Genomic DNA, 17364 nt, shown 5'->3' with positions numbered 1-17364 from the left:
GTATATTATTTTCAGGGTGTAATCTCATGTTTTGGCCAGACATCGACTATTTTAACCCTACTGTAGTCATCAAATTTCTAAAGACTCTTAACGGATCAAAAAGATCAAAATCTGTTGTACACAATCTGCATTGATAGTTTATTTTTTTTATTTTTTTAAGCAAGTAAAAAGCCTTTTAGTGTAATTTTAAAGGCCATGATACACCTATCTTTTTGCTGCAAAATCTTCACCATAAGAATAACTTTTATATTGTTAGTAATATTTCAAGACCAACACTTACTGGACTGAAACAACTTAGGTTTACTTGATAATCCAGACATCATTTTTTTTTTTTTTTTTTTTTTTTTTTTTTTTTTAAGAAAAATCATGTTCAAATGTAAGTAAAATATGATCATCAGTCCTTTGGGAGTTTATTCATCTCTCAATCATTGTTGTATTGCATTGCGTTATATGTTTTCAAACTATGACCATAAAACTATGCATTTAAATATCATCTTACTAAAACATTATTAGGAGATAAAGAGTGGCAGCTGACATTTAGCCTATTTTATGTAAGTAGTCAGTCTGTTGTACTGCTATAAAGATCTCATTGATTTACATTTGGCTATATAAATATCAGCATCTGCACCAAATTGCATATTTTTGGGCCTCTAAATAAAATAAGGTGCTTTTTTCTTCAAATGAGCTCACTATTTCATACTATTTAGTACCGTTCAAAAGTTTGGACACATTACTTTTTTTAATGTTTTTGAAAGAAGTCTTTTATGCTCATCAAGGCTGCATTTATTGGATCAAAAATACAGAAAAAAACAGTAATATTGTTAAATATTATTACAATTTAAAAAAATTGTTCCCTATTTTAATATACTTTAAACTGTAATTTATTCCTGTGATCAAAGCTGGATTTTCAGCATCATTACTCCAGTCTTCAGTCACATGATCCTTCAGAAATCATTCTGATATGTTGATTTATCATCAATGCTGGAAGATTTTTTTTTTTTTTTTTTTTTTTACAATATAAGTCTTTACTATCACTTTTTATCAATTTAACAGATCCTTGCTGAATAAAAATATTAATTTCTTTAAAAAAAAAAAAAAAAAAAATACTGATCCTAAATTTTTGAACAGTAGTGCATATTGTTACCAAAGATTTCTATTTTAAATAAATGCTTTTCAAAGTATCACAGGTTATAAAAAAAAAAAAAATTAAGCAGCACAACTGTTTCCAACATTGATAATAAATCATATCAGAATGATTTCTGAAGGATCATGTGACGCTGAAGACTGGAGTAATGATGCTGAAAATTCAGCTTTCCATCACATAAATCAATTATATTTTAAAGTATATTAAAATAGAAAACCATTATTTTAAATTGTAATAATATTTCACAATATTATTTTTTTTTTCTGTATTTTTGATCCAATAAATGCAGCCTTGATGAGCATGAGACTTCTTCCAAAAACATTAAAAATAGTAATGTCCAAACTTTTGACCCATACTGTCTGTGTGTAAAAAATTTTATATATATAATCTGCCTATTATTTCACATGTCAGGCTAAAACACTTAAAATGTGTCATTTCTGCGCCAATAGCAGGATATATTACAGGCTTAAAGCAAAATATCATAGGAATTGTTGTGAGGAAACATACCCTGGAAAAGCTGATGGTTCATGTTTCATCACAATATTCAGGGTTTCACTGTGGCAGAGTTCAACTAAAAATACTTTGAGGGAACTTCATGTACATCTCCTCAAACTGGGTCATTTCCCCTCAAAGCAAACATTATTTCATGTCTAGCATTAAACCCCTGTTTCTGCACACAGCATTAATATTCAACATGCATGTAACAAACAGACATGTACAGAACTGGAACATTCACAGCATGTATGTATACAATTCACCCCCTTTATTGGAAATGTACTAGTACCTGGACATTAAAAATCGATCAGTCCCTCAGTGTTAATGCATTACACTGCTGAATTACTGAACGTCTGCCAGTTAGTTCACCGACCGCAGCTACCTGTGGTACTTCAGGAGTGTTAGAAAGTCCACTGTAGTCCATGATGAAATCATTTTGGATACGACAGGCAGCCACAATTTTATAACTAGTAAAAAAAAAAAAAAAAAAAAAACGCAACTCAAAATTGTGCAATTCAATAGGTTCTTAGAAATAAAAACATTGAGCATTTTGAGAGAAGGTACAAGACAGACCACTGACTAAATGTCAAGTTCATTTGTTAATAACACTACATACATTTAAAAAGACCACCAAACATGATTCTCTGTGAAAAGAAACGTCAGACTGGTAGTAGGATTTATGGGAGGCTGTACAGTGTGCAAATTACTGTCCGTCATGGCAGGCAAATCTAAATAATGAGTTTCTTTCTGCACATGAAACATTTTAAGAAAGTCATGTTTTGAAACAAAGGCCCTCACATAGACTTTAATGTCTTGTTCGAAGGCACATATCATTTAAATTTGCCTGCGAACACACGCCTTTAGTCCTCAGAGTACATGTGACGACACAAAACTGCACTGCATCACTGACATAATCAGGCGGCGATGACAGTTTGCTCATGACTACCTCATGACTACTACAAAAACTGCAGGGAAAGATTCCTGGACATGTTTGAGATGCTGAAGTTATATTTTTCTTTCTTTTTTTTGTGTGTTTTTAATTGATCATTGTCAGGCCCACACGAAATTTACACAGAATATAAATGGCAACACAATTTTACACATTAACTCTTTCCACGCCATCAACGAGTTTTTCCGGCAATCCATGTTTTTGGTGTTATATGGTAGGGGGCGCTATTACGCATCTTCTGAAAGAGAATCTCCAGATTAAAACACAGGCGAAGAAGCAGCAGCGATAGAAGCATTGCTGACGCACATGTAATCTATCGCGCTCATCAAACGGCGTAAAAATTGAAACAGTCTAAAGTTACTAGGGTTGCAAAGTGGCAGAAAGTTTCCGGTAAATTTCTGGAAACTTTCCACGGGAACTTTGGTAATAATCATATTTGGAAACTTAACAGGGAATTAATTGGAAATGTATCATAATTATAAACATTTTGTTTGGTCATAACATGAATTAACAGTTATTTCTGTTTTGCATCAATTAATTCTAATTTAATATGTAAAATATATTTTTATTGCAGCAATTGTTATGTGCACGTTCATTTCAGTGTCACATGATCCTTCGGAAATCATTCTAATATGCTGATTTGATCCTCAATTATCAATGTTGGAAACAGTTGTGCTGCTTAATATTTTTTTGGAACCTGTGATACATTTTCAGGATTCATTGGTGAATAAAAAGTTAAAAAGAACAGCATTTATTCAAATTTCCTATTTATTCCCATTAATTTCCGTTAGTTCCCAAATATTCCTGTTAATTCTCATGGAAAGTTTCCAGCCTTAAATTCCCTGAATTCTGCAACCCTACTGAATGAAATGTCGAACCCATGAAGAGGAAGCGACTGTGGGGTTTTGATGGATGATGTTTTGATAAATGTTCTGAATCCGATCCGGAAGAAGTCTTTGACAAATACGTGATTTTTCTCAGCTTTTTGTTTAAAATGTTGCCATTTTATGAAACTTACCCACATTCTTCAAGTGTTGATAGAAAAACAGAATAGCTAGAATAAAAGCAGAGGCTCTGTTCTGTCTTTCTTTCGTTATATTGTATGTTCAGATATACAACAAAATATTCTGGGGGCCATGAAAATCAAAAATGGCAACTTTTTTTTTAAAAAAGCTGGCGAGGAAAGAGTTAATTTCCCTTGCTTTTTTTTTTTTTTTTTAAATTAAATACTTTGGTTAGTTTATCATGTGCTCGGCTACAAGCCTGTAGTCGATTGAACACATTTGCAAATGCACAGATTCCATATGGGCCTGACATTAAGTTCATAAGCATAACACAGAGATGAGAATACAGTCCCAATTAATAATAATTAGGGTTGCAAAATTCTGGAAATTTTTAAATTTGTAAATTTTCCATGGGAATTAATGGGAATAAACTGGAATTTAAAAAAATGCAGGTTATCAGGGAACTTGAATATAGTGGAAAACATCTTGCAGCTTAATTTGGTTAAAACAATCAGATTTAACGCAAATTCAGTTAAATTTCTACCCTGTGCGTTCCTCAATCACATGCATACAGCACACTACTTACTGCAGAGCTGTCGAGGATTGAGAGGAAAAATGCAGAAGCTTGAGAGAAAATGCTTGAATTTCACATTTTAATGGGAGTTTTTTTTTGTAATAATGTTTATTTTATTCAACATTCATGCTTTTTGTTGTTCAATAAAAGAATTGATTAAAGTTCTACTCAAATTAGTCAAATGTAATTTTAAATTTTTTTTTTTCACCAAACAAAATGTTTATATTTATATTTGTATGATAGTTTCCCCAAATTTGCAATTAATTCCCATAAATTCTTGTTCAAGTTTCCAACTTGCCAAAATTCCACAGCTTAACTTTCCATGGAAAGTTTCCAGAAATTTCCACCCCTTTGCAACCCTAATAATTATAATTCATACAAAAGGCTGAAGATGTTCTACTGACTGCGTTCCTTGATTTGTTCTTTATCCCCAAAGACCATATCGATTCTCCAACTCATTCGATAGATCCCCCTGCTACTTTACAAGCTCAAACTGGTAATGGATGCAATATTTCATTATCATCATGGCAATACTGCCATATGTGGCGCACAGCAGGTGCACTGAGGAATGCTTAACTAGAACAAGAAGCTACTGCATCCAGACTACAACAAACTTTACACCGGCTGCTGATGGAGCAGGTGGAGGATCTGGTTTTTCTTGAGCAGTTTTAAAACTCTCAATCTGATTGAGTCATAAGCAGGCCCACACGAAATCTGCATGCTGATTTCCACAGAATTTTAATGCATTTATGGGGTTTATTAAATATGTTGACTAATTTGATTAGCCACCAATAATAGCTTCTATTTTCGCAGAAAAACATCTGCAGATTGCGCCCGGGCCTGTTTATAAGGTAATCAGGTATACTAAACACATACAGACACACTCAATATTTCTCTCTCTCTCTCTCTCTCTCAACCAGGCTTGTTCTCCTGCTAAATTAAGTTAAAATGTGTATTTAGCATTTGTAGTGATACATGCATCCAGTAGACTGCAGATTTACATATATTTTCTTAAAAATAAAAAGTAAAAAAAAAAAGTATTAGAAACCCAGCTATACAGAGTCTTTAGCTAATCCAAGGAGCAAGGTTTGGAAGGAGGAGCCCCATGTCCAGATGTGATGCGGTTGGTTAGGAGGTGAGGACCGTCGGCGTTTAGTTGCTACAGCAGGGGCCTTTCGTGGGCTGTGCCGTTTCTGTTAGATCCACACCTCTGTTGCGTCCTGTGTTGGCACCTGCAGGCTGGGGCTCATTCTTGGGTAGTTTCTTTGCTAAGGTGCAAAGACAAACAATGGAAAAATTATGGAAATGCTGCGACGTTTCATGATGTTTGCAAGTTAACTTGAAATGGCATTCAAAAACATCCAAAACGTGACATTTTCACGAGTGAAACCCGGGTACAAAATTTAGGGTAGGCCCTGAAGGGCTCATGCTAGTCTCTCATTTTAAAAAGTACTGACTTCGGTACTGAAATTTTTACAACTCTAGGTTGAATTCTACAAGATTTCATCAATTTTACATTTTAACACCCGTAAACATGAGGCGCAACAACCCGAGACTAGGCTCATGCTAACATTTTTGTACCTCTAATTTTTAATGGCACAGTCAAAAAAGTAGGTGCACAGTCATTGTTTACATTAATGTTCCACAATACAGCACACGTTCACAATCAAACATTGAAAACTGAACAAAAATTACTACAGAATGTTTCAAAGGAAATGACTAATATTTCATACATACCGTATGAATAAGCTACAAGTCAAAAGTTTGGGGTCGGTATTTTTTTTTTTTTTTTTTTTTTTACTTTTAATAGTTTTATTCAGCAAGTATGTATTAAACTGATCAAAAGTGACAGTAAAGACATTTATAATGTTACAAAGATTCCATTTCATATAAATGCGGTTCTTTTGAACTTTCTATTCATCAAAGAATCCTGAAAAATCATGTGACACTGAAGACTGGAGTAATGATGCTGAAAATTCAGCTTTGATCACAGAAATAAATTACAGTTTATAATATATTCACATAGAAAACAGCTATTTTAAATTCTAATAATATTTCAGAATTTTTACTGTATTTTTGATCAAATAAATGCAGCTTTGGCGAGCAGAAGAGACTTATTTCAAAAACATTAAAAATCTTACTGACCCCAAACTTTTGAACAACAGTGTGTGGCTAATAGGGATGGGCGATATGGCCTAAAAAAATTATCACGATAATTTCAGGTATTTATTGCGATAACGATACCAATGACGATAATTTTATATATATATATATATACCATAAACTTGATGGTCATTAGTCAGCAAGAAAAATAAGAAAACAAACCATTTAAAACAAAACGAACTGGATTAGAAACTGAATTATTTAAGTATAAGTATCATAACTTTATTATTATAAAATATACCTAAACTGAGTGCTTGTAATCAAACGCATCATTTTATTCTGGAGACTGAACTCGCGCTCTGCTGCCACACTGGAGCGCGCTCACCACCTACTGGGCAGGGGTGGGAATTACATTTACAAGCTACATCAGCCTCAGTAATCTGACGGACGGTGCATTTTTTCCGTCATTGCTAAAAAACAAAAACAGTTAACGCGACCTCATACATATATGTCACACGACCGCGGTGGCGCAGTGGCAACTGGCAAGGTTTAAATGAGTTTAGTTTAAACAGTAGCAACGTGAGATGTTCAGGTCTCACCTGCACTCGCGCGCTATCAAAACCCGGGTGATGATGGCGTGAATGACATACGGCTCATTCATTGAACATTTGTTTATAGTGATTACCGTAGTTTGCTCCACATCTGATTTTCTATAACCAAACCAGTTCCAAATTGTGAAGGGAACTCTTCGCTTAACAACAAGCTGCTCCTCAGCCTCACGTCTTTCGTCATGCTTGTTTTAACTCCACACGTGAACAGTGAATCGGTCGCGCACGAAATACGTCAACAACTAGACTTATCGTAATTATCGCGAGGAGACAAATTTTTATCGTGAGGAGAATTTTCAACGGTATTTATCGCAAACGATAATATCGCCCATCCCTAGTGGCTAATATAACTATTTATAACTATACTATAACTATTTGACAAAAGTAGTCAGTCAAACTAGTTGATAACTTACCAATGGCCATGAAAATCTCGTTCACGTTCATTGAAGTCTTTGCCGATGTCTCCATAAACAGCAAACTGTTGTCATCCGCATATGACTGTGCATCCTGTGAAAAAAGAGAAAGGCAGGGTTTCAGACTCTTAACAGACAGCTGTAAGCATCTGGAAGTCCAGTCTGCACGGCATGTTTGTTTGTTTGTTTATAAACAGTTCCACATCTCATTTGTAAAGCCAACAGGAAGCGTCCGCTCTTCTGTGGCTGTTCAAACATCACAAACCTGAAAGTCCAACGCTCTCTTGTTGGCAAGGTCTGCCTTGTTTCCAGCCAAAGCTATTACAATATTTGGACTGGCTTGTCTTTGAAGCTCTTTCACCCAGTTTTTCGCACGTGCAAATGATTCCTGAAAGGAAAGGAAAAAAACATGCATTTCTATAAAGCATTTTCTGGATTCAGCGCTCACTCATTCATGCTTCAAGGGGTCATATCATACATTTTTTCATATTAAATTTCTCCCCGACGGGTCCACTTATTATGTAAGTGATAATTTCGTTTTTTCATAACCATTTTCCATCCTCTCGCCGACCTGTAGAATTAAATGGGATGTTTTTTTTTTTGTATCTACATAAACACACTTTTTGCCTGTGAAATGAGAAACACCACTTTGCTGCATTCACATGCAGGTTTGCTAAAAGGATTTTAGATCAAGCCGTTTTTGCAGCTTTAATGCTCTTTTAGGACATGGGAAGAAGTGTTGAGTTACAGTACAACCTCAAAAGAGAACATTTTGATTCCTTGTTTAAATTGCAGAGTAAACAGAGCATGTTAGGACTCACTTCATTCGTAATGTCATACACCACTATGGCCGCCTGTGCTCCTCTGTAATACATTGGGGCCAGACTGTGGTAGCGCTCCTGGCCAGCTGTATCCCAGATCTCAAACTTCACTGTTGTGTCATCCAAACATACTGTCTGAGTCAAGAAGGCAGCTAGTGGAGAGAGGACAGAGACGGGTCAGATCTTGCCATCTAGTAACTGACTGTAATTATGGCTGGGCGGCATTTTGCTTTACCAAGGTGTGTGTGTGTGTGTATAAGGGCTTTATGTGTATAATAGTTGATTTCTAGTCGACTATTAGTCGTTCATTTAAGACATCAGTCCACTAATCGCACGTTTATATTAATTTAATTACTTAAATATATACTGAGGAGAACACTAAACCATAATGAGCGTTTAATAAATATATATATATTAGGTGCTCAAGCGCACATAAAGCTCGCTGCAAAGCACCAGCAAAACTAACTATAAGATTTTAGTTAATCTAAATAAGGGTCATAAAAGGCGTTGAAAAAATAATAAATTGAATGATCTAATCCAAGTCTTCTGAGGAGACACGATGGCTTTATATGTGACCCTGGACCACAAAACCAGTCATAAGGGTAAATTTTTTTGAAAATGAGATTTATACATCATCTGAAAGCTGAATAAATAATCTTTCCATTGATTTATGTATGTATTTGTTAGGATAGGATAATATTTGACCGAGATTAGGGCTGTAACGATATGCGATATGAAACCGAAATCGCGATACGCAGGTCCACGAACCTGTATCGCGATGTGAGAAGGCAGAATCGCGACACACCCCTTCCAACTCCCAGAGTTATCCTTCCTGTCCAGATCCAATGCTACCACATTTTTAAATTACTATAAGTATTAGGGGTGTAACGATTTATCGTAGATGGTGTGTCTCAATCAGCTCTCTAATTCAGTAAGTGTTTCGGGCACACATTGAATCTTGCAAGCAGGTTTAAACGTTTCTCATGTCAGTCTCTTGCATGGTCGCGTGAGAAAAGTCGTGGCTTTCTTTCACCGCAGTGCAGAGCAACAGCTGTGCTCACAGAAAAGCAAAAGACGCTTGCGATGCTTTGCTTTAAGTTAGGGGCCGTTCACATATTGCGTCTTTTCCACGTGCAAGTCAGTTATTATTTTCAAATGTAGCCACGCGGCAGGCGCGCTCATAATGGGATCAACGCGGTTGCGACGCGCATGCAATTCTCAACTTCTCAGAATGCCGCAAGCGCACCGCAGGTCATGTGTGAAGAATCAACCGATCAGCTATGGCCTTTCCGTAACAAAACATCAAAAGCTCAGCCGAACAGCTAATCATAGCTGTACATGGTGGTTTTTATATCTTATCTCCATCAATATATCTCGTAGTAAAACTAATGCAAGGGCTAGAAATCATTTATCCTTTGCAGAAACATCCTGATCCTCTTGGAGAGCTCAGTTCATGGTTGCATAGCAACGACCGACGCCACGGGAGCGCAAGCGCTTTGGAAAGAAGGAGAAGCGGTGCGGCCGCGCCTTCCACGCGTTTTTAGACGCGATATGTGAACGGCCCCTATTCATAATTCTAAGTTCATGTTAAATTTAACATTTTTTTTCAGTGACAGACAGCCCTATTCAACTGTTAATTTGAATACAGAAGGTTTTTATTAAAATTTTATATTTATTTATTTTATTGAAATGTGATCTTGTATGTACAACAAGGAAAATTATTGAAATTTGTTCATGTTTTTTTAATAAATCTTATTTGAATTTCAGTTTCATTTTGTTCAAAATATCGAGATACGTACCGTATCGTGACCTGAGCGTATCGTTACACCCCTAACCGAGATACAACTATTTGAAAATCTGGAATCTGAGGGTGCAAAAAAATCTAAATATTGAGAAAATCATCTTTAAAGTTGTCCAAATGAAGTCCTTAGCAATGCATATCCACTCACAAAAATACTTTTTTTTTTTTTTTTAAATTTATGGTAAAAAATGTATAAAATATCTTCATGGAACATGATCTTTACTTAATATCCAAATGATTTTTGGCATAAAAGAAAAATCGATAATTTTAACCCATACAATGTATTGTTGGCTATTGCTACAAATATACCCGTGTGACTGGTTTTGTGGTCCAGGGTCACACATATGATGAACAGATTTACAACGACGCACATACTGTAGTAAACACGAACATTCAAATGTGTGTGACATGCGAAAACAACATGAAAGCGAGTAAAAGAAGAGAGAATTTAAATTTTTGGATGAGCTAATAAAGTTTGGGAATTAGAAATTCTGAAAATCTGAAGCACATATGTGCTGGAGCGGCTCTCCTCAAAGTAAAAGCATAATTTAATTCACCATACTGCATTTTTAGTTTTGATAGTTTGATTCAAAGCATTCTAGATTGTTTATTCTTATCATGTAAGTGTATAATCTGTGCAGGTGGCTTGTCTGTGTAAAAGAGATTCAGTTAATGCCTGCATTGAAAGCACGAGTGTACTGCATTAGAAAAAATAATTTTTTTTTACAGAGTTTCACTAACAGTACTACATTAAACTTCTATATTTAATTCTGAATATAATGTATAATAATGCAATGGGGAAATATTTGTGAAGTTATTTATATGTATAGTATAATTCTATATTTTCAGGTTCAGAATTATGAACATTTTTATTCTGGTGAATGAAGAATTTCTCTCTTAGATTTCAGCCATTCTAATTTTATGTTAAAATTAGTTTTATTGTGCAGTGACACACTTAGTCGTGTTAATTTACATACAGAAGATTCAATTAAATCTTGAAATATTGTAAATTCTTTATGAAGTTGTATGTACAACAAAGTAATTGAAAATTATTAATGTTTTGGAAATAAATTGTTATTTGAATGTTTAATTTTTAAAAAAAAAAATTTCAAAATATTGAGATACGTATCGAAAGTGCATCCTGTTTGTTCAGGGAGACCGAGACGGCAGAAAGCGCATCCTGTTTGTTTTCTTTGTTTCCTCTTTACAGTTTTGAATGATGTATTACCATTATCTGTATGACCAAAAATGATGCTGTTATCAGGAAAAATGCAAGTGATCGCGCCGGCGCCTCCATGTCGCGCAGTAACAATTAGTCAACTATTAGGGGGCAGCCCTCGTGCGTATACCGTAATATAAGATTTTAGTAGGGCTGGATGATTATGGCCTAAAATCAAAACCTCAATTAATTGAAAATTTTACCTCGATTACGATTAATGAACGATTATTTTATTTCTGTTTTTTCATAGTTCACTGACAAGGTTTGTACTGTTAATATGCTTGACTATTAAAGGTGGGATATTTTTTTTCTATTGAAAGAGTGATCTGACATAACAGCTCACTTTCAGCAGTTATTTTATCTATGCTTTGTAACATTTCTTACAGATTTCTGCTCGTTGTAAATCAGATAAAGATAAATTAGCACAGTACCAGTACGTAATGAGAGCGATTGCGTGTGTGAATTATACCGTCTCTCTATTAATTGTGGAGCTGTGGGTTGTAAATAGTTCCTTCAAAAGTTGAAAAATGTATGCTATAATAGAGTTAAGCTACTTTAGTGATAAATCGCAGGACAGCGTTGACAACTAGTGTCTGCGCTCCTCTCTGTGCGTGCGATCTTCACGGTTTGCGCAGCTACTGTTTGTATTAGTGTTCGTGCAGCTGCACGAGCATGGTAGCTTGAATGACCAAACTGGCAAACCTTAAACCACATACAACTGACAAAGTTTAGTGACGAAGCTAGGGGTGCAACGGTTCTCAGTAAAGTTGCTATCTGTTTAACTAAACTCATTTAAGCCTTGCTGATTTAAACATTTAAGAGCAAGACGCGAAAGAGAACTCACGTGCGTGCTGTGAGAAGATTTGTGTGCGCTCATCCGAAACATGCACGCTTATTTCAGACAGTGCGCAAATACTAGGGCTTGCATAGACTAGTCGAGTAGTCGAGAGATCTACTATTTCAACCACTAGTCGGCGCTGTCGGAAACAATCGACTACTCGAGCGTGTATTAACCATAAATTCATTAAAATAAAAAGAGATATTTCACAATATTGTAAATCTTCCTGTTTTAAACCAAGAAGGGGAGCCACTGGATATCACACAAAAAGCAACGTGCAAACTTTGCGCAAGAGTTATGCCGGTGAAAGCTTAACCTTGGTCAGTGGGCTATTCAAAGTGAAAATAAAAAGTGACAGAGCTGTTTGACGCTGCATTAACGGACCATATTCTCTCAGAGACGGATTTCAAAATAAAATGCTGATAACAGTATAAAACGGTCTTAATTTATTCCATCATTTTTCTTGTGGCCCATATATAGTGAAACAAATGAGAATAATAGTATTTCATGTTAAAGAGGTTGTATTTTTTAAGTCGGTGCTTGAAGCTCTTAATTTTCATTGATAACTGCGGTCAGTGTTAGGAAAAATTATAGACTGTTAATAATTTTAATTATAGGCCTATAATTCATTGTATAATAGACCTAAAAAAGTTTAAAACATTTTCAAAGATGAGCTAATAGCCTAATCTTTTATTATCCTCACAGCACGTCAGTTATGTGATGCGCTATGAAATTATTGCAGGGCAAATTTATTAATATTAATTTAATAATGAAAGTAGCCTAATCTAATAGTAATAATAATAGACTAGAAGAATGTAACAGGCCTACATTAATTGGAAATGCCAAATGCTCTGAATATTGCCAATATTTGGTGCTTTTGTTTTGACAGTATCTCTGGCTTTATTTGGCTTTACTCTGTTACATGAAAATTACAATATGTAATGTCATAATTATGTTTTAAGTGTTTACTTATAATTGTTGCATTAGGCTATTAATAAACATTTATTGATAAGTAGTATTTAAATGAAAAGACATGACAGTAGCATGAACCACGAGTAGTCGAGTAACTCGAGTATTGTTTTGATAAGAAATCGACTAGCAGAAATCAGTAGTCGTGCAACCCCTAGCAAATACTGAGTTCTCTTTCAAGTCTTGTGCAAATTCATAAAAAAATTATGTCAACATGACTATCCTAGCAAACATAGTCGGTTATGTCTTAAGTGAACATATAATAGTCGAGAAAGACATTGTATGTGTAACAGTATACGTACTGGATTGTGCATGTCTTAAAGGGAAAAAAAATATTCCTGCTGTCTGTTTTTAATGTTAAACAACAAATGACAAATAAATCACTCGCTTCTCTTGATTGAATAGTTTTTGTAACTTCAATGATTATTTATTTATTTTATATAGTGAAAATAATATGCAGTGTTATTTTATATTTGATTACTTTATCAATTTCCTGTACCTGAAAACTACTGTTAGATACCTGAAAAACCCTGTTTATTTTATTTGAATATTTGCTCTATTGTATTTATTTGTGCTGTTGCTTGTAGTTTGATTATTTGTTCTTATTTTCTTTACTTTTAGACAATAGTCCTATTTTCCCGGAACATAGCACATACCGAACCGTACCGAAACCGTGACCCTAAAACCGTGATGCGAACCGAACCGTGAGCAATTTGGACCGTTGCACCCCTAGAAGACGCAAGCTGTAGCTGTGTGTTGACTCAGCGTTCACCCCCATGTTGCTTTCATGCCACTGACTGGACGGGGCGGAGTCACATGGCTACACACACGGTAGTATGTTTTTAAGGGGAAGTATTAACAGGATTAAAAAACCGACATGGGCAAATTACGTTGGTTAGAGGTTCTTTCGATTAATCGTCTAGCCCTAGATTTTAATCATACTGCCCATCCATAAGTGTATTAACCACATCAGATATGAGTTATTATACACACAGAAATTGAAGTCTTACCTCCTATTGTGCTTTCCTGAAACTCATGAAACTGTCCTTTTACAAAGCGAAGGACTAGACTTGACTTCCCCACAGCAGACTCTCCCAAGAGCACTAGTTTGAACTGACAGATTTTGTTGCCGCTGTTCGGCCCATTAGGTCTCGTTGCTCCACCTCTTCCTGCCATGACCATTAAAAGCCCCAATCTCCTGTACTGAAGTCAAGAGGTGCTTCTCAAACGGTCACTCCCAGATCTGCGGGAACAAACAATAATCTAGTTATCACTCCTGAAGTCACAACAACATTATTAAGTAATGCAATATATCAGAGGTGTCTGTTCCTGCTTGCTGGAGATGCAGCCTGAGGTTTGAGCAGGACGGGAACTAAACACTGCAGTAAAGTCGGCTCTCGTTTTTCAAATGTGGTACATCCTGAGGATAACACTGGTGGATCATAAGTAACAATATGCCATTTTCCATATTCTGAAATAACTAAAAACATGGCACATCTGCTTAGGGCTTTGTGATTGTTCAAAAAAAGGTGAGTTGTGAAACAGATATGCTTGCATCCTATAAGTTGAGACCCAGATCTTCAGGACCCCATAATATATGAGACTGGTTATAAGCTGATATAGAAAGAACATCTATTGTGTAGTTCGTCATGCCGTTAATTACATCCATTCCAATGCAGTCACATGACTAAACGATGGACGACAGACATTGTTCAGGAACTGCCACTCTTGTTAAGCCTTAAATATCCATTGTGCTTTGACCCCAAAACCCAGTGACGCCAGTCTTGTGTCCTTAAACGGTCTCCAAACAAAACCAAAGTCATGCTGGGAATGACATACAAGATTACTACATACTGAATATGGTATATATGAAAGCCTAATTCCAAAAAATCATGCTTTGAGATAAAAAAACATAATTATTAGGGCTGGATATTGATACAATTTTCACAATTCGATTCGATTAGTATTCACATGCTTTCAATTCGATATCGATTATTTTGGATGTAGTATTTCAGTTACAGTACATGGCTAATTTTCTAGAGGAAAAATAAACTACACATGAGAGTCAGCTGGTACTACTATAATAATATTGAAGGTTAAATTAACTTATTTATATACAATCACTTCAATTACACTCAATGATGTTTTTATTATAAATAAAGTTTAGAATTACATAATCATATTTCTACTTATTTTATTTTTTTTAAAATATAAACATTTAAATCACGGCTGTCATAACTGATTTATTCAAACATGCATTAAATATTGAAGAACATTATAATGAATATGTAACGGTGCATAACTATATTTATCTTTCTAGAGCACTTTTCTAGCTGACTAATGAGTTTATGGTCACTGAATATGTTTTTCTGAGGTAAATGTGACGTTACGTGTACAAGCTGTTTTATTGATGTCTTTCCGAGGTTGAAGCACTGATTGAGCGATTACACGAGACTGATTTCAGTAAGTTGTACTGTATATTTTAACATACCTTCAGATGTTCATGCATGTTTATTTGGCGCTGTAACTGGTATTAAAGCGGAGGAGAGGATGATCACATGAGGCGCTAAAGCGATCTGTCACGCCACATTAAACAGCGCCAAAACGGTATTTATTTTCTGAATCTCATAATAAGATGGACGTCATTTGAAATCTGAGACTTTGCTTCATATCAAAAGTAACAAAGCACAAAGATTTTCAATTTATTGCTCATTCATCAACTGAAAACAGACTAGACTAATCGATTCTTGGGATTTAAGAATCGATATCGGTTCGTATTAATTAATCAATTCTTTAAATTGTAATGTTGACATGCATTTTCTGTAAAGCTGCTTTGAAACGATATGTATTGTGAAAAGTGCTATACAAATAAATGTGAATTGAATTGAATATCGATTAAAATCCAGAAATCGATATTTTTTTACCCAGCCCTAATAATTATGCCACAAAAGTAAAAATTATAAGAAAGTCTCAACCATGTCATACTCTAAACTTTTTGTCTCATAATGTTTTTTTTTTTTTTTTGTGTGTGGTGGAAATCGGCTTTAGTAGCACTGGTTACTGCCAACTTTTTTTTTTTTTTTTTTTTTTGTAGTAATGTAAGGAAAGAAAAAGCCTTAAACAATATCCACAGGAAAAAAAATAGTTTCTTTTTTAGGAGGCAAAAAAGTGAACAAATCACTTTCACTTTAGATCATCAGCATCCCAGTGTTTTCGTTTTCCTTCTTATTATTCCTCTAATTTTTGAGCCAAGTAACATGGACGCACAAGGTTTCACTTTTTGCTGCATACTCTTCAGGTGTTTTTCCATAGTAATATACAGTACAAAAAAACGTAAAATACAAAAATATATTAAGTGATTCGGGTATTCTGTACATGCAGAAAACATCCATAATGTGTATGGAAAGTATGATAATATGCTGTTCAAACACAGCCCAAGTCCCTTCACCTCTCTGTTTAACTGACTCCCAATGTCTACTTCATATACTAGGCTTTATCTATTTAAATTTACATTTATATCTTATGTTTATATCTTATGTAATATAGAAAGCATGAGACAGAGTGACAATGCAGAACACAGATCTGTCATGATCAGACCGCACTTGTGATCGCTTCTTTTAACTTTTAACTTAAAAAAAGATGATAAATTAACATTTATATACACTGAACGTTAGATTTAATAGCAGATGTTCAGATTAAAAGAAACATTTTTGATAAAATATGACTTGTTTGACGTGTAGCATCACCTGACTGTTCAAAACAAACGCAGCAGACTTTAATCGGCTAATATTGTGTTTACTGTACAAGTCAGTAAGTAACTTCAATTTCAGAGGAATAATAAAATAAAATCACTGAATTATTTAAATGGAAAATGTATTTAGTGACATCAAGCTCGAGCTGCCTGTTAGCTTGTGATGCTAACTGTGCTAATGATATTGTATCTCTCTCACTTTCTTTCTCTCTAATACACACATGAAAACGGCTCAATGACAATCGTGTTCCGACTTTCTCAGCTGTACTTTATCGGGTTTGTCAGGTTTTATTAGATGCTCCTGTTCAAATGGTTCCCGAAAGCTAAAGGTGCTAATGCTAAGAGAAAAACAGGCCGCGCGCTCTGCGCGTACACACACCGCTGAGCGTGACATCTCATAAATAAACTGTTAAAAAGCCAGAAAAGCATTAAGAACTGCACAGCTGTGTGGTTTATATCAAAAACAAAGCCCGAAACACTCAAATTATTATAACAGTACAAATGTTTAAAGCCCAAAGACTCGTACCTTCCTCTCGGTTCCTCCCAACTTCCCCTTTTGCATCGAAACTGATGATGACGGATCGGATGACTGGATCTGACGTCAGACGCATTGGAGAGAAACAGGCCAATCACAACAAGGCTTCTGAGAAATATTTTTATTTTCATAACGCTATG

General features: G+C 35.1%; 1 protein-coding gene across 1 annotated transcript; it reads right to left on the bottom strand.

The window, feature by feature from the left end:
• Positions 1–3338: 3338 nt before the first annotated feature.
• Positions 3339–17311, bottom strand: rab5ab (RAB5A, member RAS oncogene family, b). Its single transcript, XM_048152316.1, has 6 exons — positions 17216–17311; positions 13949–14181; positions 8112–8263; positions 7556–7678; positions 7291–7384; positions 3339–5434 (listed from the first exon to the last, which is right to left on the bottom strand). The coding sequence occupies exons 2-6, from the start codon at positions 14118–14120 to the stop codon at positions 5319–5321; spliced, it is 657 nt and encodes a 218-aa protein (XP_048008273.1). The 5' UTR covers positions 14121–14181; positions 17216–17311; the 3' UTR covers positions 3339–5318.
• Positions 17312–17364: the final 53 nt, after the last annotated feature.

This window comes from Megalobrama amblycephala, linkage group LG13 (genome assembly GCF_018812025.1).
Source record: "Megalobrama amblycephala isolate DHTTF-2021 linkage group LG13, ASM1881202v1, whole genome shotgun sequence".
In the NCBI taxonomy this organism is placed as follows: domain Eukaryota; kingdom Metazoa; phylum Chordata; class Actinopteri; order Cypriniformes; family Xenocyprididae; genus Megalobrama; species Megalobrama amblycephala.
The sequence above is the reverse complement of the archived record's forward strand: the minus strand, read 5'-3'. Positions and strand labels throughout refer to the sequence as shown.

Excerpts from the sequence above, each read along its gene's own strand:
- rab5ab (XM_048152316.1), bottom strand. The coding sequence starts at position 14,120 with ATGGTCATGGCAGGAAGAGGTGGAGCAACGAGACCTAATGGGCCGAAC. Across the intron at positions 8,264-13,948 it reads TCAGGAAAGCACAATAGGAG|CTGCCTTCTTGACTCAGACA; the intron begins GTAAGACTTCAA and ends TCTCTCCACTAG. Across the intron at positions 7,679-8,111 it reads TGTATGACATTACGAATGAA|GAATCATTTGCACGTGCGAA; the intron begins GTGAGTCCTAAC and ends CTTTCCTTTCAG.